Source organism: Hyperolius riggenbachi, chromosome 11 (assembly GCF_040937935.1).
Source record: "Hyperolius riggenbachi isolate aHypRig1 chromosome 11, aHypRig1.pri, whole genome shotgun sequence".
Taxonomy (NCBI): Eukaryota; Metazoa; Chordata; class Amphibia; order Anura; family Hyperoliidae; genus Hyperolius; species Hyperolius riggenbachi.
The window spans coordinates 48,452,608-48,475,410 of NC_090656.1; the positions used below are offsets into that span (position 1 = coordinate 48,452,608).

General features: G+C 43.1%; 1 protein-coding gene across 5 annotated transcripts in view; it reads left to right on the forward strand.

The window, feature by feature from the left end:
- LOC137538410 (protein cornichon homolog 2) overlaps positions 1–22,803 on the forward strand; it is a 325,780-nt gene that overhangs the window by 124,083 nt on the left and 178,894 nt on the right. For all 5 annotated transcript variants that reach the window (XM_068260581.1, XM_068260582.1, XM_068260577.1 and 2 more), the window contains one exon: positions 12,927–13,039. In XM_068260581.1, the coding sequence (XP_068116682.1) occupies positions 12,927–13,039 (113 nt within the window). The remainder of the gene's footprint in view (positions 1–12,926; positions 13,040–22,803) is intronic.

Sequence of the window (22,803 nt, forward strand, 5' to 3'; positions counted from 1 at the left end):
ACCTGTCATCAAAATTTGCAGATGCTTATACCCCTGAACAGTCATTTTGAGAAATTTGGTTTCCAGACTACTCACAGTTTTGGGCCCGTAAAATGCCAGGGCAGTATAGGAACCCCACAAGTGACCCCATTTTAGAAAGAAGACACCCCAAGGTATTCTGTTAGGTGTATGATGAGTTCATAGAAGATTTTATTTTTTGTCAAAAGTTAGCGGAAATTGGATTTTTATTGTTTTTTTCACAAAGTGTCATTTTTCACTAACTTGTGACAAAAAATAAAATCTTCTATGAACTCACCATACCCCTAACGGAATACCTTGGGGTGTCTTCTTTCTGAAATGGGGTCACTTGTGGGGTTCCTATACTGCCCTGGCATTTTAGGGGCCCTAAACCGTGAGGAGTAGTCTAGAAAACAAATGCCTCAAAATGACCTGTGAATAGGATGTTGGGCCCCTTAGCGCACCTAGGCTGCAAAAAAGTGTCACACATGTGGTATCGCCATACTCAGGAGAAGTAGTATAATGTGTTTTGTGGTGTATTTTTACACATACCCATGCTAGGTGGGAGAAATCTCTCTGTAAATGGACAATTGTGTGTAAAAAAAATCAAAAATGTGTCATTTACAGAGATATTTCTCCCACCCAGCATGGTTATATGTAAAAAATACACCACAAAACACATTATACTACTTCTTCTGAGTACGGCGATACCACATGTGTGACACTTTTTTGCAGCCTAACTGTGCTAAGGGGCCCAAAGTCCAATGAGTACCTTTAGGATTTCACAGGTCATTTTGAGACATTTGGGTTCAAGACTACTCCTCACGGTTTAGGGCCCCTAAAATGCCAGGGCAGTATAGGAACCCCACAAGTGACCCCATTTTAGAAAGAAGACACCCAAGGTATTCTGTTAGGTGTATGATGAGTTTATAGAAGATTTTATTTTTTGTCACAAGTTAGCGGAAATTGATTTGAATTGTTTTTCTTCACAAAGTGTCATATTCCGCTAACTTGTGACAAAAAAAAAATCTTCTATGAACTCAGCATACTCCTAACAGAATACCTTGGGGTGTCTTCTTTCTAAAATGGGGTCACTTGTGGGGTTCCTATACTGCCCTGGCATTTTAGGGGCCCTAAACCGTGAGCAGTAGTCTAGAATCCAAATGCCTCAAAATGACCTGTGAATAGGACGTTAGGCCCCTTAGCGCACCTAGGTTGCAAAAAAGTGTCACACATGTGGTATCGCCGTACTCAGAAGAAGTAGTATATTGTGTTTTGGGGTGTATTTTTACACATACCCATGCTGGGTGGGAGAAATCTCTCTGTAAATGGACAATTGTGTGTAAAAAAAATCTAACAATTGTCATTTACAGAGATATTTCTCCCACCCAGCATGGGTATGTGTAAAAATACACCCCAAAACACATTATACTACTTCTCCTGAGTACGGCGGTACCACATGTGTGGCACTTTTTTGCACCCTAAGTGCGCTAAGAGGCCCAAAGTCCAATGAGTACCTTTAGGATTTCACAGGTCATTTTGCGACATTTGGTTTCAAGACTACTCCTCACGGTTTAGGGCCCCTAAAATGCCAGGGCAGTATAGGAACCCCACAAATGACCCCATTTTAGAAAGAAGACACCCCAAGGTATTCCGTTAGGAGTATGGTGAGTTCATAGAAGATTTTATTTTTTGTCACAAGTTAGCGGAAAATGACACTTTGTGAAAAAAAAACAATTAAAATCAATTTCCGCTAACTTGTGACAAAAAAAAAAAATCTTCTATGAACTCACCATCCTCCTAACGGAATACCTTGGGGTGTCTTCTTTCTAAAATGGGGTAATTTGTGGGGTTCCTATACTGTCCTGGCATTTTAGGGGCCCTAAACCGTGAGGAGTAGTCTTGAAACGAAATTTCTCAAAATGACCTGTGAAATCCTAAAGGTACTCATTGAACTTTGGGCCCCTTAGCGCAGTTAGGGTGCAAAAAAGTGCCACACATGTGGTATCGCCGTACTCAGGAGAAGTAGTATAATGTGTTTTGGGGTGTATTTTTCCACATACCCATGCTGAGTGGGAGAAATATCTCTATAAATAGACAATTGTGTGTAAAAAAAATTAAACAATTGTCATTTACGGAGATATTTCTCCCACCCAGCATGGGTATGTGTAAAAATACACCCCAAAACACATTATACTACTTCTCCTGAGTACGGCGGTACCACATGTGTGGCACTTTTTTGCACCCTAAGTGCGCTAAGAGGCCCAAAGTCCAATGAGTACCTTTAGGATTTCACAGGTCATTTTGCGACATTTGGTTTCAAGACTACTCCTCACGGTTTAGGGCCCCTAAAATGCCAGGACAGTATAGGAACCCCACAAATGACCCCATTTTAGAAAGAAGACACCCCAAGGTATTCCGTTAGGAGTATGGTGAGTTCATAGAAGATTTTATTTTTTGTCACAAGTTAGCGGAAAATGACACTTTGTGAAAAAAAACAATTAAAATCAATTTCCGCTAACTTGTGACAAAAAAAAAAAATCTTCTATGAACTCACCATCCTCCTAACGGAATACCTTGGGGTGTCTTCTTTCTAAAATGGGGTAATTTGTGGGGTTCCTATACTGTCCTGGCATTTTAGGGGCCCTAAACCGTGAGGAGTAGTCTTGAAACGAAATTTCTCAAAATGACCTGTGAAATCCTAAAGGTACTCATTGAACTTTGGGCCCCTTAGCGCAGTTAGGGTGCAAAAAAGTGCCACACATGTGGTATTGCCGTACTCAGGAGAAGTAGTATAATGTGTTTTGGGGTGTATTTTTCCACATACCCATGCTGAGTGGGAGAAATATCTCTATAAATAGACAATTGTGTGTAAAAAAAATGAAACAATTGTCATTTACGGAGATATTTCTCCCACCCAGCATGGGTATGTGTAAAAATACACCCCAAAACACATTATACTACTTCTCCTGAGTACGGCAATACCACATGTGTGGCACTTTTTTGCAGCCTAACTGCGCTAAGGGGCCAAAAGTCCAATGAGCATCTTTAGGCTTTACAGGGGTGCTTACAATTAGGCACCCCCCAAAATGCCAGGACAGTGAACACACCCCACAAATGACCCCATTTTGGAAAGTAGACACTTCAAGGTATTCAGAGAGGACTATAGTGAGTCTGTGGCAGATTTCATTTTTTTTGGTCGCAAGTTAGAAGAAATGGAAACTTTTTTTTTTTCTTTTTTTTGTCAGAAAGTGTCATTTTCCGCTAACTTGTGACAAAAAATAAAATCTTCTATGAACTCACCATGCCTCTCACTGAATACTTTGGGATGTCTTCTTTCCAAAATGGGGTCATTTGGGGGGTATTTGTACTATCCTGGAATTTTAGCCCCTCATGAAACCTGACAGGTGCGCAGAAAAGTCAGAGATGCTTGAAAATGGGAAAATTCACTTTTGGCACCATAGTTTGTAAACGCTATAACTTTTACCCAATCCAATAAATATACACTGAATGGTTTTTTTTTTATCAAAGACATGTAGCAGAATAACTTTCGCGCTCAAATGTATAGGAAATTTTACTTTATTTGAAAAATGTCAGCACAGCAAGTTAAAAAAGTCATTTTTTTGCCAAAATTCATGTCTTTTTTGATGAATATAATAAAAACTAAAACTCGCAGCAGCAATCAAATAGCAGCAAAAGAAAGCTGTATTAGTGACAAGAAAAGGAGGTAAAATTCCTTTAGGTGGTAGGTTGTATGAGCGAGCAATAAACCGTGAAAGCTGCAGTGGTCTGAATGGAGAAAAAGGCTCTGGTCCTTAAGGGGCGAAAAGACTGTGGTCCTGAAGTGGTTAAAGTGTAACTGTCGGTCATAAAATCAAAAATCAATTATTTATTTTCATCTGGTAAACAAGTAATAAGGATGCTAACCAGGCAATCCAAAAGTTAAAATCACTATTACGTTTCTTGTTGATAAATGATCATTCCCCAGTTTACCTGACTCTTATTTGGTACACACAAAATTTGGTACAAAAAAAGGAAGTTGCAGGGCATGCTGGGGTTTTTTTTTTTTGCTTCTCTATTTCCCCTCAGACTTAACTAATGCAGCCTGTTTGGCTGAAGCCTCCTGTTTTCCCCTCCCACACCTCTGTTCCTCTCTGACTGGCCAATATTTCTCATGCCGAGACAATGCATTTTCTGTAGAGAAGGGCGGGCAAATCAAGCATAGAAGCGTAAGGGCAAGAAATGACATCAGGATTGGCTTAAAATAGCCACACTTAAAATGGGAAATGCTAAGAAGGATTTTCTTTTTTTTACCATAGTAAGATCACTAAAATCAAAACATGGACAGTGCAATACATATGTTATGTAAGTAGAGCAAGTATTTATTCACTTATATATGTTTGTTATCTGAGATAGTATGGCTGACAGCGCCTCTTTAAAAACCAGAGCAATTTTCACCTATGAACGCTCCTTCCATTCATTAACCTATAACTTTATTACTACTTATCACAACAATCTATATCTTGTTTTTTTTCGCCACCAAGTAGGCTTTCTTTGGGGGTACTTTTTGCTAAGAATGATTTTATTCTAACTGCATATTAACAGAAAAAAATAAAAGAATGGAAAACATTCATTATTTCTAAGTTTTTGGCCATTATAGTTTTAAAATACATGCTACCGTAGTTAAAACTCACACATTTTATTTGCACATTTGTCCCGGTTATTGCAACTTTTTAAAATATTTCCCTAGTACAATGTATGTCGCCAATATTTTATTTGGAAATAAAAGGTGCATTTTTTTTTCAGTTTTGCATCTGTCACATTTTACAAGCCCATAGTTTTGAAATTAACAGTAATATACCCTCTTGACATACATATTAAAAAAAAGTTCAGTCCGTAAGGTAACTATTTATGTATTTTTTTATTGTGATTTTTTTAATACAAACAAATTTGGGTAATTATGGGAGAGTGTGGGAGGTAATGTGTTAATTTTGAAATGCATTTGTGGGTCTTTTTTTAATGAAATGTATGTAGGTGTAATTTTACTATTTAGCCACAAGATGTCCTCGCGCATTACTTCCTATTGCATCTCTATAGTACACTAAATAGGAAGTAATCCGTGCATGGGTTCGGTCGGAAGTAAAAAAAATGATTGCAGCATCTTTTTGATGCCTGCAACCTTTCATATGGGGACAGAGATGAATGAATGGGAACTGCGATCCCATTCATCCATCTCTCTGCTAACAATCGGCGGCAATAACTAGCACTGGAGCATGCACGGGGATGGGGCGGGGGAGAGTGGGAGTGCTTGTCAGGAAGGGACGTAGTAGCTATATTCAGTCTGGCTTTGCTCAGGAATTTTTATAGCTCAGTCTGTGTTCTCTCATGTCTTTTCAAGTCCAAGCCTGCCCCCTGCTGGCTCTGCCCAGGAATTATTAGCAAAGCCAGACTGAATGCTCAGTCGGGATTTTATCAGGTCTGATAAGAAACAAGCTGTGCAGTGCAGAATGAAACAGAGAGCAGGGTAGGTGTTTTCTCTAATGTCCCCACTGATCTATATGGTAAAATACATGAGGGTGCTTCATCTCTGGTTCACTTTTTAAAGCTGCAGTGGCCAATTTAACTAAACATAGCCTGGTCTTTAGGGGGTTTAGCACTGTGGTCTTGAAGTGGTTAAATAACATAACTAATGTAACTTAATGACAGTATGTGTGTTTAGGCCGAAGTTCCCCTTTAACATATAGATTCAGTTATTCCCTCTAATTTTGTATGGGTCATAGGTTAAATATCTACTGTATTAACAGTATTCATTTGTTTACTATCCTGCCTCTGCTGGAACATATCTATGCAGAGTATTGAGAATGTGAATTTCAGGCGTGTGTGTGTGAAAAGGGATTTGTGTTGTTCTACAACCCCGATCACCAGAGCCCTTTCCCTGAAATAAGCAGACTATTGGAGAACATGCTGAAGCAATGATGCACATGCATTATTGTGGAATCATGCACACACGCCTCTTAATTTCCACAGGAAGAGGAACATAATGGCCATTAACGGCATGAAGATAAGAGTTGTGGAATAAAATGCTTTACGGGGAGAATGAATAATGTTCACGTAAAATTTTATTTAAGGCGCAGAAAATGAAATAAAAATGAAATACAATGTATAGTTGTGCGCTGCACGCCGAGGATCGTTCCATATCGCTGTGGTTGGCATTCTGTGTGCCAGTGTGAACGCAGCGCCTACTGACAGCTGAAATCGCCTGGAGACATAAAGAGAAGGAATGCATCTGGCCTTCTGGGGATTTAGCAAATCAGACCCAGTCTCTTCACAGAATTAGAATTCAATTGTGTGCTGTGAGGCTGCAGGCAGATAAGTCTTTGCTATCAAATGCAGATAAAGATGGGCTTCCCAGTGTGTTGGAACAAAGCACTGCCCAGGAAGGCAGGTTTTCCAGGTCTTCCCTGACAAGGCCAAACAATTCCTGGTTTATATGAGGAGAAAGACGCTACCTGTGCATCGCCGCCTCAGAAAGATGCTACCTGTGCATCGCCGCCTCAGAAAGATGCTACCTGTGCATCGCCGCCTCAGAAAGACGCTACCTGTGCATCGCCGCCTCAGAAAGACGCTACCTGTGCATCGCCGCCTCAGAAAGATGCTACCTGTGCATTGCCACCTCAGAAAGATGCTACCTGTGCATTGCCGCCTCAGAAAGATGCTACCTGTGCATTGCCGCCTCAGAAAGACGCTACCTGTGCATCGCCGCCTCAGAGAGACGCTACCTGTGCATCGCCGCCTCAGAAAGACGCTACCTGTGCATTGCCGCCTTAGAAAGCATGTCCTGAACACAGATGGCTTTTATACTACACCTGAACTGAGAGGGATATGGAGGCTGTTATATTTATTTCCTTTTAAACAATTCTAGTTTCCTGGCTGTCCTTCTGATCATCTGCCTCTAATACTCTTAGCCACAAACCCTAAACAAGCATGCAGATCAGGTGTTTCTGACTGAAGTCTGACTGGATTAGCTGCATGCTTGTTTCAGGTGCAGGTACTGCAGCCAAAGATCAGCATGAATGCCAGGCAACCAGTATTGTGTAAAAGGATACAGATATGACCACATCCGTATCCCTCTCAGTTCGGCCTGTCCTTTAACCTGCGCAATATCTCCTCAAGGAGGATTCATAGAAAAGCAAGTGATCCGTTTGATAAGTTGTTTGTTTTGTAAGTATCTGATTGGCTGATCAAAATTATGTCTCAGATCTGTATACCGTGTAAGCTAAAACAGGAAGTAGTCTTGAAACTGAGACTTGCAAATTAGTCATGTGATCAAATCATACACATGCTTGTCAATGAATTCTCCTCAATTCTCCTCAAGGAAAGAAGAATAAATTGGTCACCTCTAGTCCAGACAATATTTAAAGAGGAATGGAATATGTTGGCACTTTATAAATCAATAAAAATAACTCTAGTGAAAATAACGTAATGAATAAAATTGCTTATCTTTTACAATATTAATTTATAGATTTAGTCAGTATTTGCCTATTATAAAACTTTTCCTCTCCCTGATTTACATTCTGGCATTTATCACTGGTGGCATCATCTTTAGTCCTGCCAGGTGATCTGTACGGAATGTTCCTTACTGAGAGTTCTATGCACAGAGGGAGATATAGCTTGCTTGGCAGTTGGAAAAAGCCGTTATTTCCCACCATGCAAAGAGGTTGCCCAGGCAACCTAGGCAGGTACTTGGGCCCTACTGGGTGTCAAGGGGCTACTCTGGGATGATCCTACTCTGGGATGTCTTGTATATTCAGAGGATGGGTCTAGGATGAGGAATATGGAGGTTAGGTGATGTGAACAGATGGGTCTTTATTGCCTGTTTGAACTAGTTGTATGCCTGTTAATGAGGCCTAAGTGTTTCTGGTCCTACCCAATCCCCCAGTAATGTACTGATCAGATAAATACCCGTGCCCTAGCTAATGAGTACAAGGATCCTCCTAAGACACCTGAAGGAGTCGTTCTCGGCTGTGGCGGATCGCTGAGACCACCTCCTGACAACCAGTGGTGCTCATCCAGATTCCGGATATCCAAACTACCCAGATAATCCGAACTTTTTCCACTATCCGAACTTTGAATAGCAATTCGGATATTTTTTAAAATCCGAATGGCACTATCTGACAAACTCGGATTTCCCATCTGAAATCCGAAATCCTGGCGGATAGTTAGTTCAGATATCCGAGCAGAAGCCAAAATCCCCTTCAATGGCAAAAATCCCTTTCGGAGGCAGTCAGGCCTAGAGAGAGAGAGAGAGAGAGAGAGAGACCTCCGAAAGGGATTTTGGCCATTTGAAGAGACTTTTAGAAGCATTTTAAGCCATTTTCAGGTCACTTCCGGTTTTCTATCCGGATATCCGAATCTGGCCGGATATTCAGGATATTGGGTTCGGATATCTGAGTTTACTCGGATACCAAAAAGTTCGGATTCGGATATCCGATTCGGATCCAGATATCTGGGTATCCGGATCCGGATCAATTCGGACTTTGAAAAGGGGTATCCGAGCACCCCTGCTGACAACCTAGCAGCCCAGGCGTACCAGATAGTCTCAGCACAGCACAGAGTGAGAGCATTGTTCTCCTCCTTAAAGGGACTCCGAGCAGTGCAGAAACTATGGAAAGATGCACATCATTTTAAAGCTCTCTTTCTCCTCTTTCCAATGATATATAAACCGCCACCCTACGCCTTTTAGTTTTCGCTATTTTCGCGATTGAAATTGCCGCGGCCGCGATTTCGATCACGAAAATAGAGAAAACTAAAAGGCGTAGGGCAACGATGTAGGTGTCGTCAGAAAGAGGAGAAAGAGAGCTTTAAAATGATATCCATCAAGCCATAGTTATATTGTATTACACAGGGCGACTTTTTGTCAAAGTCAGCAGCTGCATTCAGCAGAATGGAGCTGCTGACACTGGGGAAAGTGTCGTCCTGTGTAATACAATATAACTATGACTTGATGGATATCATTTTAAAGCTCTCTTTCTCCTCTTTCTGACGACACCTAAATCATTGCCCTACACCGTTTAGTTTTCTCTTCTGCGGTCGCGGCAATTTCAATCGCGAAAATAGCGAAAACTAAAAGACGTAGGGTGGTGGTTTATATATCATTGGAAAGAGGAGAAAGAGAGCTTTAAAATGATATGCATCTTTCCATAGTTTCTGCACTGCTCGGAGTCCCTTTAAGGAACATTTAAAGAGGCACTACAGTGAAAAACCGTAAAATTTAAAATATGTGCAAACATATACAAATAAGTACCGTACATTTTTTTCAGAGTAAAATGAGCCATAAATTACTTTTCTCCTATGTTGCTGTCACTTACAGTAGGATTGTAGAAATCTGACAGGTTTTGGACTAGTCCATCTCTTTATAGGGGATTCTCAGGGATATATTTATTTTCAAAAGCACTTAGTGAATGGCAGTTCCTTTGTCCAACTGCCCAAAAAACTGTGTAGCGAACAGGGAAGCTGGCCAGCATCATTGTTTAAATCCTTTTTAGGGAATATCTTTATTAAGATTAAAAGCCTTGCTGAAAATACCCTATGAAGAGATGGACTAGTCCAAAACCTGTCACTTCTGTCAGATTTCTACTGCCTACTGTAAGTGACAGCATTATAGGAGAAAAGTAATTTATGGCTCATTTTACTCTGAAAGAGACGTACTTTGTATATGTTTGCACATATTTTAAATTTTACATTTTTTCGCTGTAGTGCCCCTTCATAAGGCTACCAAAAAAATGAGTTTTACTCACCTGGGGCTTCCACCAGCCCCCTGCAGCTGTCCAGTGCCCACGCAGTCTCACTCGGATCCTCCTGGCCCCGCTGGTAGCTACTTCCGGTTTCGGTGACAGGCACCGACAGGCCCGGGAATGCGAGTGATTCTTCGCGTTCCTGTCCACAATAGCGCCCTCTATACTGCTATTGTGGCCAGGAACACGAAGAATCACTCGCGTTCCAAGGCCTGTCGGCGCCTGTCGCCGAAACCGGAAGTGGCTGCTGGTGGGGCCAGGAGGATCCAAACGAGACTGCGTGGGCACCGGACAGCTGCAGGGGGCTGCCGGAAGCCCCAGGTGAGTAAAACCCATTTTTTTTTTTGGAAGCCTCAAGTGACCCTTTACTCCTTCCATTCATTCCTCTTGCCCAGGCAGTGCCATCGTGTAGCAGTGCCTGGGAAAGAGGAATGATTGTTAGGGTCTGTTTCGACTTGTGCGAAAGCCGATCCGATTCCGCAGAGTTTCCCCGCAGGCAAATCGCGCGGGGAAGCTCTGCCATAGGGAACTATGGTGCCGCCGGCCGAATCGCTTGCGGTAGCGATTCTGCCGGAACCCCCCGCAGAATTCGCTCGGGAGGCAGCGAATCGCATGGCACAGCTGATGGGATTCGCCTGCGATCCCGCACACCCGGAAGTACCAACGCGTGTCTCTTTGACGCGTGCGACACAAGTGGAAACGAGCCCTTATAGATAAGCTCTGTAAATAGAATTCAAGGCATGGATCACTGATGAAAGAATAATCTGATCATGAGCACTTTCCTCCTTTGCGAGAGTCTTTGTTGCAGTTAATAGACAGTTGGCAAATGTTTTTATTACAATGGCGGAAGGGGCAAATGGTAGTACAGCAAGGAACTGACATTATGGCGAGGTATTGATTGTGTCATTCAGCTTTGGGTCAAGGTTAATTTCCTTCAGTCTGCTTAAATCTGGAAAAAAAATAAATCATTACAATCAGGTACTTGGAAGACATTGCTTTAAAAGGCCCATACACACGTCGGATTTTTGTGGACGGGTCGTTTGAACGTCCTGTCGTTCAGTCGTCTGCATGCCAAATCGGGCGTGTGTACAGACTGTCGTTCGGGTGATAAGACTGGTTTTGAGCGATCCGCCGGGCGGATCGCTCAAGACCAGTCTCATCACCCGAACGACAGTCTGTACACTCGCCCGATTTGGCGTGCGGACGACTGTACGACGGGACGTTCAAACGACCCGTCCACAAAAATCCGACGTGTGTATGGGCCTAAAGTCTAACTGGACTCGTGAGCCGTTTTAATGCCACCCTTTTGTTTGCGACTCTTTAGAAGATAATGACATTTTTTACCGTCAGATTCTATGGCTGTGAATGTTGACCGTGCCGCCTCCCTGCCTTACCTTGCTGTTACCCTCTAGTACAAACACTCTCCTGTTAGGGGAGCTTTGAGGCAGATATAACTCTGTAGTGTCTGGAACAAGTGCAAGATGTTACTTAGAAACCTCACCTTTGCAAGAAATGTAATTTTTAGGATTTTCAATGGGATATATAATATAATATATAATATAACTGATATAAGATGGAGGCCCACAGGGAGCAGACACAGGCCATTTTCTGCTCTGGCCAGCTAGGAGAAATGACAATTGCTTCAATTTACTGAGGGCGGTTTGGAAGGAAAAAAAATTAGGGACCTAAAAAATTCTGACCCTAAAGTACCGTGTTTGGGATTTTTTTCCAAATCCATTTAGATTTCCACACATGGTAATTTACAGAAAAATGTTCTTCATTGCACCAAGATCTGATCGGTAATGTAGTCTCACCAGCTGTGGAGGTCGTCTCTGCAGCCAGCTGTGAATCTTCTCCTATAAGCAGCCTGCATAAGCTGTTCCGTTTCAGCTTTAGTCTTGTGACAGCTTTGTACTAGAGTAAAAGGTTCCCTGTATCCCTTTACATGTGCATGCATGCCACTAGAGCAGTGATCTGCAAACTTGGCTCTCCAGCTGTTAAGGAACTACAAGTCCCACAATGCATTTGCCTTTATGAATCATGACTGTGGCTGTCAGACTCCTGCAATGCATTGTGGGATTGTAGTTCAGTGTAACAGCTGGTGAGCCAAGTTTGCAGATTACTGCACTAGAGGGTCCTCTTTTATGTATCAGTATATAAATCTGCACATCTAAAGGGATACAGAAAAGCCTCTTTGAATGTCACTTTCTCCTTGTGGTTTTTTTTCTTTTTGATGTGCCGCCCAGCAGTGCATTGGATCAAATGGAGTGAGTAGCAGGACTTGGAGGCTCTTTTGTCTGTCCAGCTTACCAAGTGCAGATATTTACCACGTAATTCAGTAATTTGCTTCACTAGTCAGTAATTTTACTTTTCAATGCGGTAACCGCCTTAGGGCCGGTTCACACAGGCGTCTGCCAGTGTGTTGGCCAAATGCTTCTCTGCAAGCTTGCAGAAAAGCATTTGACATCTTGCAGCGCCTCCCAATGCTTTTCACCCCCACAGGTGGACATGGAGATACAGCAGTAAGCAAACCAGGAAGCACCACGTTGGACTGAAACTGAGAAAAATGGGGAAAGGAACGTGGCATTCGTGCAAACGACGGCAGACGATGGTGCAAGCGTTGCGCATTCACTTGAATGGGTAACGCTTTATGGACGAGTGTGTTAAACGTCGGTGTGAACCAGCCCTTGGTGAATTGGTGTTTGGCAGGATGTTCAGTAAAATCAGCTGTTTTCTGCATTACCAAATGCGGTAATGGTTAGTGAATAGTGCAGTGACAGCTAACCTTGGCACTCCAGCTGTGACAAAACTACAAATCCCATCATGCCTCTGCCTCCCCGAGTTATGCTTAGAGCTGTCAGAGTATTGCAATACCTCATGGGACTTGTAGTTCCACCACAGCTAGAGTTCCAAGGTTAGCCATCACTGCCATAGTGCATTAGTAATACATTATTATTTAGGTATGTTCAACATAGCAGAGATCAGAAGGAAAATGTATTCAGGTTTGTTCTAAACACACCTAGTGCAATATTTCATTGTCCTCTCTGTGAACGTTGCCTCAGTGTTTTATCTGTGAAGTCTGTGTGACTGTTAGGCCCTCATTTATTCCGATTTTATTTTTATCTCCTCGCCCAGCTGGTAGTACCGGAGTACTGTATCCATGGCCTCTTCTGTCTCATGTTTATGTGTGCTGCTGAATGGGTGACCCTGGGTCTCAATATACCTCTGCTCTTCTACCACCTTTGGAGGTAAGTACTTGCGTTACAGATTGCCCATGTTATGTGTTTAATAACATTGTGTACAGAACAGGAGTCACGATAAAGACCCGAGCTGCAGCTGCATGAACTGTTGTGAAAATAGCATAATGAATAAAACTGCTTATTTTTTTTTACAGTATTCATGTATAGGTTAATCATATGTCATAGAATAGTCAGTGTTTGCTTATTGTAAAATCTTTCCTCTCCCTGATTTACATAGTGAAATTTACCACTGGTGGCGACATCTTTATTTCTGCCAGGTGATCTGTACAGAATATTTGTTTACTGAGAGTTCTATGCACAGAGGGAGATATTGCTTGCTTGGCAGTTGGAAAAAAAAAACGTTATTTCCCAGGATGCAACGAGATTCACAGACAGGAAACTGTCAGGACCATGGTCACGACATCACACTGTGGGAGGGGTTTAACCACAATATCTGCTATACAGACATCCCTGATGATCTGTTAGAGAAAAGGAAAAGATTTCTTGTGGGGGGTCAGTTACTGATTGAGATGAAGTTAAATCCTCAGTTAAAGGTCCTCTTTAATTTTATGCCCTGTACACACCTGTGACTGCGGTCATCTGAAAACGAGCAATGCCCGATGGTTGGCTACAAACAAACGACGTTGGCGCACATTTGAATTCCCACAATGAAAGTCTGCCAATCAGATGTTAGCGAAATCGTGAAAATTAGTGTCCTGAACTGTAAAATTTGCAACAAGTGAATATTTTTAGATGGATCGATCATTTGCCATCGTGCGGTATAAATGATTAACAGCAATTATCGTCCAAACCGATCCGCCAGGACCTATCGGTCAACATTGAAACCGATTATTGTCCAACCCTTCGTTTGTTCCAGACAACTGCGGACACACACGTGTAAAGATTCAGACTTTACTGATTCAGAACAAAGGAGCAGCAGAATAATGACATCATAAACTGGAAAGGTTTATACTTGTGGTTAAATGTTTGAATATCATCTACAGTAGATTTACATTATGCCAGGCTATGAGGAGGTCTCTCCATCACACATATTGTAGTCGTATGAATTCCCCCTATGACAGGTCCCCCCCCTCCCCCTGCGCTCCTGACAGGATGGATGTTATTTTAAAAGCGCGTTAGCTGTGGCTGACAGCCCAGAGATAAACAGCTCTTCCTTATTGATATGACAGAGAACTGTTTACACCTTACTGCGGTAAAAACTACATTGTGTCAGTGAAACTGACAATACTCTTAAATGGAACCAGTGAAAGCAGTGCATGCCAAAAATAAATAGACTCTTTGGATAAAATAAAAAAACAGATACATTGATATTCTGACAGTAAATCATGAAGAAAATAGTGTGTGTGTGTGTGTGTGTATGTGTGTATGTGTGTGTGTGTGTGTGTGTGTGTGTGTGTGTGTGTGTGTGTGTGTGGGTGGGTGTGTGTGTGTGTGTGTGTGTGTGTGTGTGTGTGTGTGTGTGTGTGTGTGTGTGTGTGTGTGTGTGTGTACAGTGTGTGTACAGTGTGTGTGTGTGGTGTGTGTGTGTGTGTGTGTGTGTGTGTGTGTGTGTGTACAGTGGCGTAGCTAAGGAGCTGTGGGCCCCGATGCAAGTTTTACATGGGGCCCCCCAAGCACTCTATACATAACAATTGTTACGGCGCACCAAAACCTGCCAATGGCAACTACAGTGTCAGAGGTGCAAGAAGAGGATGGGGAACAGTTTGTTAATGATTACCACTGTTCAAAGCATCTATAGAAGTAATTATTATGAGCACAGGACCAATAGAGATCTAATACTGTAGTTGAGGGAGGGCCCTTCGGGGCCCCTCTGGCCCAAGGGCCCCGATGCGGTCGCTACCTCTGCAACCCCTATTGCTACGCCCCTGTGTGTGTACAGTGTCTGTGTGTGTGGTTGTGTGTGTGGTTGTGTGTGTGTGTGTGTGTGTACAGTGTCTGTGTGTGTGTGTGTGTGTGTGTGTGTGTGCGTGTCGCAAGCCTTATATTCCCACCTTAATCATTTATTTCCGAAGCAGGAAAAAAGGGCGCAGGAGCCCTTTCGGAAAAAAAACAGTGCCGCCATAGACGCCTATTATAAAAGCTGCAATTAGCGGCAAAGAAATTAAATTTGGGTGCACGGCGGCGGCCGATATCAGGCGCGAAATTTACCTTCTTTGCTGCAAATTGCAGCTTTATTTCCTTTTAAACTACCAATTGTTTGCCATCTTGCTGATCTTTCATCATCAGTAGTGTCTGAATCACACACCTGAAACAAGCACAGAGCACCTTATCTGCATGCTTGTTCAGACAATGGCTATGGCTAGAACAGCAGGACAGACAGGCAATTTTCATTGTTAAAAAGGAAATAAATATGGCAGCCTCCATATCCTTCTCAGGTGACCTTTAAATGGTACCTGAACTAAAGTGTAACATGATGAGATAAACATGTGTACAATGTGTACAGCCCCAATCCTACGTAGAACTAGCCTGTATTGCTTTATTCTTTTTTTGTCACTGTAAGGGTTTAGAATACTGGGCTCTAAATGACACTCTGTGGCTGAGTTCACATATGACATAGCGTGAAAGGCTGCGTTTTAAGTCATGTTTTATGTTAGGCTGGGTGCACACATAGTAGAAACGCTAGCGTTGTGGAAACCGCTGCATTTTTTGCCACTAATGAAAGTCTATGGGCCGCAGGAAAAAATGCGTATTAGAAAACGCTGGTTTTGTTGCATATTATGCAGGAACGCTGCCAAAAAGCACATAATAAAAGTCAATGCGAACGCAATGGCATTCATTTTTCATACGGTTTCCATGCATTTTTATATGCGTTTTTCCCAAAATATATATATTTTTTTGCTGTATTTTCGCTTCCTATGGTCTTCCAAGGGATTTGCATAAATGTAAATACAAAAACGCAAGGCAAACGCATACAAAACGCACCAAAAACACAGTAAAAACGCACACAACATTAACATAAAACATGACATAAAACGCAGCCTTTCACGCTATGTCGTATGTGAACCCAGCCTTAATGTTTTGTGCGTTTTTACAGGGTTTTTGGTGCATTTGTGATGCATTTTTCATGTGTTTTGCATGTGTTTTAATGCATTTGCGGTTCGCATATACAAAACGAATAAGCTTTCTGTATACATTTTCCATGCGATTTTATATTTACATTTATGCAAATCATGTGGACAACAACTGGAAGCGGAAATACAGCAAAAAAAAAAAAAAAAAAAAAAAATATATATATATATATATATATATATATATATATTTGGGAAAAAAGCATATAAAATGCATGGGAAATGCATTAAAACGCTATGCATCTGCGTCACCATAGACTTTTATGTGAGTTTTGGCAGCAATCCTGCATAATATTGAACAAAACCAGTGTTTTTTAAACGCAGGTTTAAAAACGCATAGAAAATGCATATTTGTTTTTTATATCCGTTTTTTCCTGCTGCCCATAGCCTTCCATTGGTGACAAAAATGCCACGTTTTCAGCAACGACACCCGGCCAAAGTGTTCCAACTGTACCTAATTAAAGGTGAAAAAACTCCTGTGTGGCTGAGCAACATTTCTGAGAGCAGGGAACAGATAACAAGTTCAAGATGGCAGCTGAAAAAACACGCCCAAAAATGTTGTCACTAACTTCAAACAATCAAAACTTTAAAGGAGTACTGTAGGGGGTAGGGGAAAAGACTTGAACTCACCTGGGGCTCCTAACGGTCCCCTGCAGATGTTCTGTGCCTGCGCAGCCACTCACCAATGCCCCGGTCCCCACCGCCGCCTCACTTACGGAATTTGCAACTTTAAAGTCGCAAACCACTGCTCCTGCGTGGCTGCGTCCTCGCTCCCGCTGACGTCACGGGGAGCGTAACGTGCAGGCGGAGGGCGGCAGGGCTCGTCCCCCCACCCGCGGCACACGTGGCCACAAAGTTCGGTAACCTTGCGCCCGTTTATAAACAAACGGGCCTAATGCCTAGTTCCTAATAATCATTTGCAAATAGATGGGTGAGAACTGGAGGTAGTGACAGATTTTATTTTTCTGGGCTCAAGCGCATATCTGCAGATGGTGACTGCAGCCATGGAATTTAGGCATTTACCACCCGGGAGGAAGTCCATGGCAAATATGGGCAAGATGCTGAGCAGCAGAGATGTAATTTTATTAACAAAGATCATTATAGTTAAGGCTATTGTCCTTCCAATAGTAACAGCATGTTGTGAGAGGTGGGCTAGAAATAAAGCTTTGTATGAAAAAACAGATGATTTTGAATCATGGTGGATAATATTACCGAGCGTTCCCTGGGCTGCAATCAGTTGGTATTTAAAGTAGTAATGTACATATTAGCCAAGTGTGTTTAAAATTACCTAAAAAAGGCTCTGGCCAATAATGCAGCGTTCTTATATTTGGCACGGTCTACTCCAGCCTACACGTTATGTGATGTCCAGCAGAAATGACACAGCAGCAACTCTTTCTCTTGACAAGCCCCAGTGACTGCAGGGGGGCCCAATGCTGTGGGTGGTACCAACTGTTAACATTCTCCCCCTCTGATGCAGTGGTCTATCCTACAGATCAGGTGCTTTTGCAGCTACTCTTGTTATGGGTGTGAAGATCCTGATGGCCACACTTGTTTTATGATCCTTGCAAGATGGGCCCCAGGCTGTGAGGGGCACCAAAGGGAGGCAAGGGAAGGGTGTGAACATTAGGTGCCCCTTCAAAGTTTTGCTTGGCGGAGGGGGAGGGGCACATTGCAGTTTCCAGTGGTTATCAGCACCTGGGCAGCGTTAAGGATGAGCCTGACTCGTACTTGAAGAAATTGCTAGAAACAGTAAGGATGAGTCAGACTTGTCCAATTATTACAATGACTCACCTGCAACATCGCTGGTGTGTGGGATCCCTCGCCAGCATCTTGTGGCTTCCCTGCAAGAGTATTCCCATCTTCTTCTTGGCGATCGCTGGTGGTGATCTCCTCTTCCTACTCCTTCATGGCTTCCTGCCCCTCAGCGATCACCTCCCCCAGCGTGTCCATCTGATGATACTGTGTGCGCCCGACACTAGGGGGCCCATGCAGCGTCATCACATCAGGTGGCCAATTCAGTTTTTTCGTGTTGGATTCAATACAAACATCTGTATTGGATCCAATATAAAAGTTTCTAAGTTTAAAAAAAAAAAAAAAGCTATTGGCAGTACTACTAAACATTTTTTTTAAGTGCTTCTTTTACATTGTACAGTACTTGCGGACAGCTTGCAAGACCGCAACTTGCAGTATACCGCAAAAATGCTTACAATATAAAGAAATGCTTACAAAAAAAATTAAATGTACCGATTTTGGTACTAAAATATTGCAGAAATTAAATGCCAGGAAGGTTAAAGTGAACCTCCGGACTAAAAATCGACTCAGCAGCACTGAAAAGGCCTGGTGTTTCTTTAACTGTTTCACAGCATCAGAACTTTGTTTCTCTTATACAAGCCTAATTTTTAGCTGCACAGAAGAAAACTGCCCGGGCTTTTTTCCCCTGATGCTGTGCAAAGCATGATGGGATTTCTGATGTTGTTGTTATCTTTCTGCTGTTTTGGTGCAATTTTTTTTTTTTTTTTTACATTTTGAATTTGACATTTGAAGCCTAGCGTGTGCAGCTGGGAGGGGTTATCAGGACACAGGACAGTTGGAACTGTGTCTCCTGCTCCTTGTCACCTCCTTTCAACCAAAAAGATGGCTGCCCCCATGACAAAGATGGCAGCCCCCATGAATCACAAACATTTGCCTGTTCTTTTAAAACAGGGTGGGTAAGAGATTATATTACCTATCTATTCTAATTAACATAACTAATGTAACTTGATGACAGTATGTTTGTTTAGGCTGAAGTTCCCCTTTAAAGTAAAACGGAAGCGAGAAAAAAAAGTCAGCTACTCACCTAAGGAGAGGGTAAACTCTGGATCCTATACAGTCCTCCTTGTCCCCTCTCAGTGTCCTCGTTACAGCGTTGTCACCACCGTTGCATGTATTCCACCGACTGGTGGAATATGCCTGTGGGGACTCTTAGAACGAAACAGATGATTTTGGTGTAAGGAGCTCACCACTGGGCGCCTTATAGCACCAATGTAATGCTGCGCGGGGCACGTAAGGGTATTCAGGGCTCCGGCGGTTGCCGGATCCTGAATTACACCTCCCTCCAAGTTGTGACAAGTCGGAGGGGGAATAGTATTTAACGCCACCGGGGAGATTTCCGGCAGCAAGGGGAGCTGTCATTCGTCTCTCCCAGCGCAACGTCCGCTCTCAGGCTTCCAGAGCACTTGGGGACAGCTTCGGGCAGCATCTTATTGAAACGAGAACACCAAGAGGGGGCACGGATGGCTCTATAAAGGATCCAGAGCCTTTCCATAGGTAATTATCTGATTTTTTTTTCTAGCTACACATGCTTAAAACCCTCAGTATAAGCACAGTGTAACAGCTTTTCTATTCACCCTGGAGTTTGACTTGCCTGTATCTGAAGCAGGGTGTAAAAATAGATAAAAGTACTGTATATACTCGAATATAAGTCGTCGCAGTGTATGTCAACCCAAATTTTTGACCCTCTTAAGCTGAAATTTTTATATGGCTCAAGTATAAGTCAACTCAGGAAAGTGAGCTATTAAGGGCTTAAAGAGAAGCGGTGACCAAGGATTGAACTTCATCCCAATCAGTAGCTAATACCCCCTTTCCCATGAGAAATCTTTACTTTTTGTCAAAAGGATCATCAGAGGGCTCTGTATGGCTGATATTGTGTTGAAACCCCTCCCACAGTGTGATGTCAGGACCATGGTGCATTGTGGGAAATAACAGCTGTTTCCAACCGCCAAAAAAGCAAGCAGCAGCTACTTCCACTGACATCACCCGCCAGCAGTAAAAATGTGATGAATGTCAGAATGTAAATCAGGGAGAGTAAAGATTTTACAATGGGCATACACTGACTAAATCATTTATACATAATTATTGTAAAAATTAAGCACTTTTGTTCATTATGTTAGTTTTCACTGGAGTTCCTCTTTAAGTCCCCAAATGCAGCCATAGTACCCTGTGGCCCCCAACTGCAACCATTAACACAGCCATTAACAGCAGAACAGTGCATCGTAATACTGCATGTGTAAAAAGGGGGAAGCGGAAACCAGCATTATGAAAAGTTTTACCGTATTATCTGCATTCTACAGGACTACAAGTCAGAAATATAGGTCAGAAACATGACCCATGTATAAGTGACCCCCATAATTTACTGTAACAAATCAGACCTAAATTTGTAGACTTATAGTTGAGTATATACCGCGTATTAAATAATTGAACAGGGCCTTATTCTCATTTACTTTAAGCACTGTGATTTATAAATACACTACTGCTTTAAAGAGAGCCTAAATTGAACACCTGTGTAAGAAAACACTTCTGGATTCTGTAAAGGCTTCCTGTGTCCACCTCGCCACAGCCACACGCTTGCCTGGGCCCTCTAGAAGATCAGAAGGGCTCCTCTTCATCCATGGGTGTGTTGCACCCACACCAGCCCCCAAGCCCTTGTTGGATTTCTCTTGTAAGGGGGGAAGATGTCTGCGAGCGGGAACGGAAATCCAGAGGAAGGCGTGGAAAGCTTCTACAGGATTCAGAGGCTTCTCTCTTCTTCTGTCCTTCTTGATCTTGCGGCCCCACCAATGACACCCATCCCATTGACTAACTCGGACTTGAATTCCTGGGTGTCTGTAAAATGGCATGATCATGCATGTCATACTGTTTGCTTGTATAACTGTGTGTGCTGTGTTTTATAACTATTTGCCACCCCTTGTTTACATTGAATGTCTCTATTTATTGTTGCGTAATATGCTGCGTAAGATGTCGATGCTTTAGAGATACAATAAATAAGTATGTGTTTTCTTACCCAAAATTTGACTTGGGTACACTTTAAAGGACTACTGTAGGGGGTAGGGGGAAAATGAGTTGAACTTAACTGGGGCTTCTAATGGTCCCCCGCAGACCTCCTGTGCCCGCGCAACCAGTCACCAATGCTCCTTTCCCTCCCTCCGGTTCACTTCCGGAATTTCCAACTTTAAAGTTGGAAAACCACTGCGCCTGTGCAGCCATGTCCTCGCTCCCGGTGACGTCACCAGGAGCGTGCTGCGCAGGCTGTACACTCCCAGTGACGTCAGCAGGAGTGAGGACACGGCCACGCAGGCGCAATGGTTTTCCGACTTTAAAGCCAGAAATTCCAGAAGTGAACCGGAGGCGGTGCCTGGAGCATCGGTGAGTGGCTGTGCGTGCACAGGATGTCTGCGGGGGACCATTAGAAACCCCAGGTAAGTTCAACTCTTTTTTTTTCCCCGTACCCGCCTACAGTACTCCTTTAAAGGACTACTGTAGGGGGTCGGGGGGAAATGAATTGAACTTACCCGGGGCTTCTAATGGTCCCCCGCAGACATCCTGTGCCCGCACAGCCACTCACCGATGCTCCAGGCCCCGCCTCCGGTTCACTTCTGGAATTTCCGACGTTAAAGTCTGAAAACCACTGTGCCTGCATGGCTGTGTCCTCGCTCCTGCTGACGTCACTAGGAGCGTACTGCGCAGGCACAGACTGTACTGGGCCTGTGCAATACACTCCTGGTGACGTCAACGGGAGGGAGGGTGGGGCTGCGCAGGCACAGTGGTTTTCCAACTTTAAAGTTGGAAATTCCAGAAGTGAACTGGAGGCAAGGCCTGGAGCATCGGTGAGTGGCTGCATGCGGGGGACCATTAGAAGCCTCAGGTAAGTTCAACTCATTTTCCCCCCAACCCCCCTACAGTAGTCCTTTAAGGAGTAGCTACAGTCAAAGAATAGGGTTCATAAAGTTGCAGCTTAGAACAGCTTAAATTAAATATCTTATTACGAGATATAATTATTTTCATTAGATCTTGCAATTTTTGTTTGAATAATAATGATTTATGGTGTATTTTATTTATGGTCTTTTAGGCCCCTTTTACACTTGGGCAATTTTTTAGCATTGCGTTAACCTTTTTGCATGCAGGGTAACGCAACAGCAAAGTGCATGGGGCCTAGCACACTAACCCTGTCGCATTGCATGTTACCATGCAACTTCCGCTGTGACAGGAATGCATGGAAGTCGATATGTGATGCAGACATTTTAAATTTGTTGGCAGTGGCAGCACGCATTAACGGAATGACGCAAATACAACGGGGAAGCCAGGAATCCCAGTGATGTACTTCCTGTCCAGGAGGGAGTATGTCACTGGTTGAGGGGCGGCAAAGGGTGTACGGGGATAGATGATGTGAGCGTGTGAGCGGCGTGCAGGGAGATGGCACTATGCATATGACCCTGTCAGCCAACTCTGCCGCAGTGGATTTCAGATTTCTATTTTAGGTCAATTCAGGCACCCTTTTTGCTTGTGTTTAGCTCAGGGGTAGAGGGAGCAGGATAGATGAAGGATGGGTAGGTGGGAGTCAGGAGAGGTGACATGGGGGTGGGGAGTGGAAGGATAGATGATGTGGGAAGTGAGAGTCAGGAGATGAATGTGGGGCACAGGTCATTCTGCAGGATTGGGTAGGACAGGTGGACACGGGAGATTGTAAGATAGTACAGTTATCAGAGAATGTGAGTGAAGCAGCTCTTCAATAAACTTCCCCTCTGCTGTCCTGACTCCTGCATGGAGATCTTAGCTTAGCAAGGAAGCAATGCCTGCTGGTAATGGAAGATATTGTCTTCATATGTGTTTTGACCATTTGACTTTTATTCTACAAAGTGCTAGCTGGAG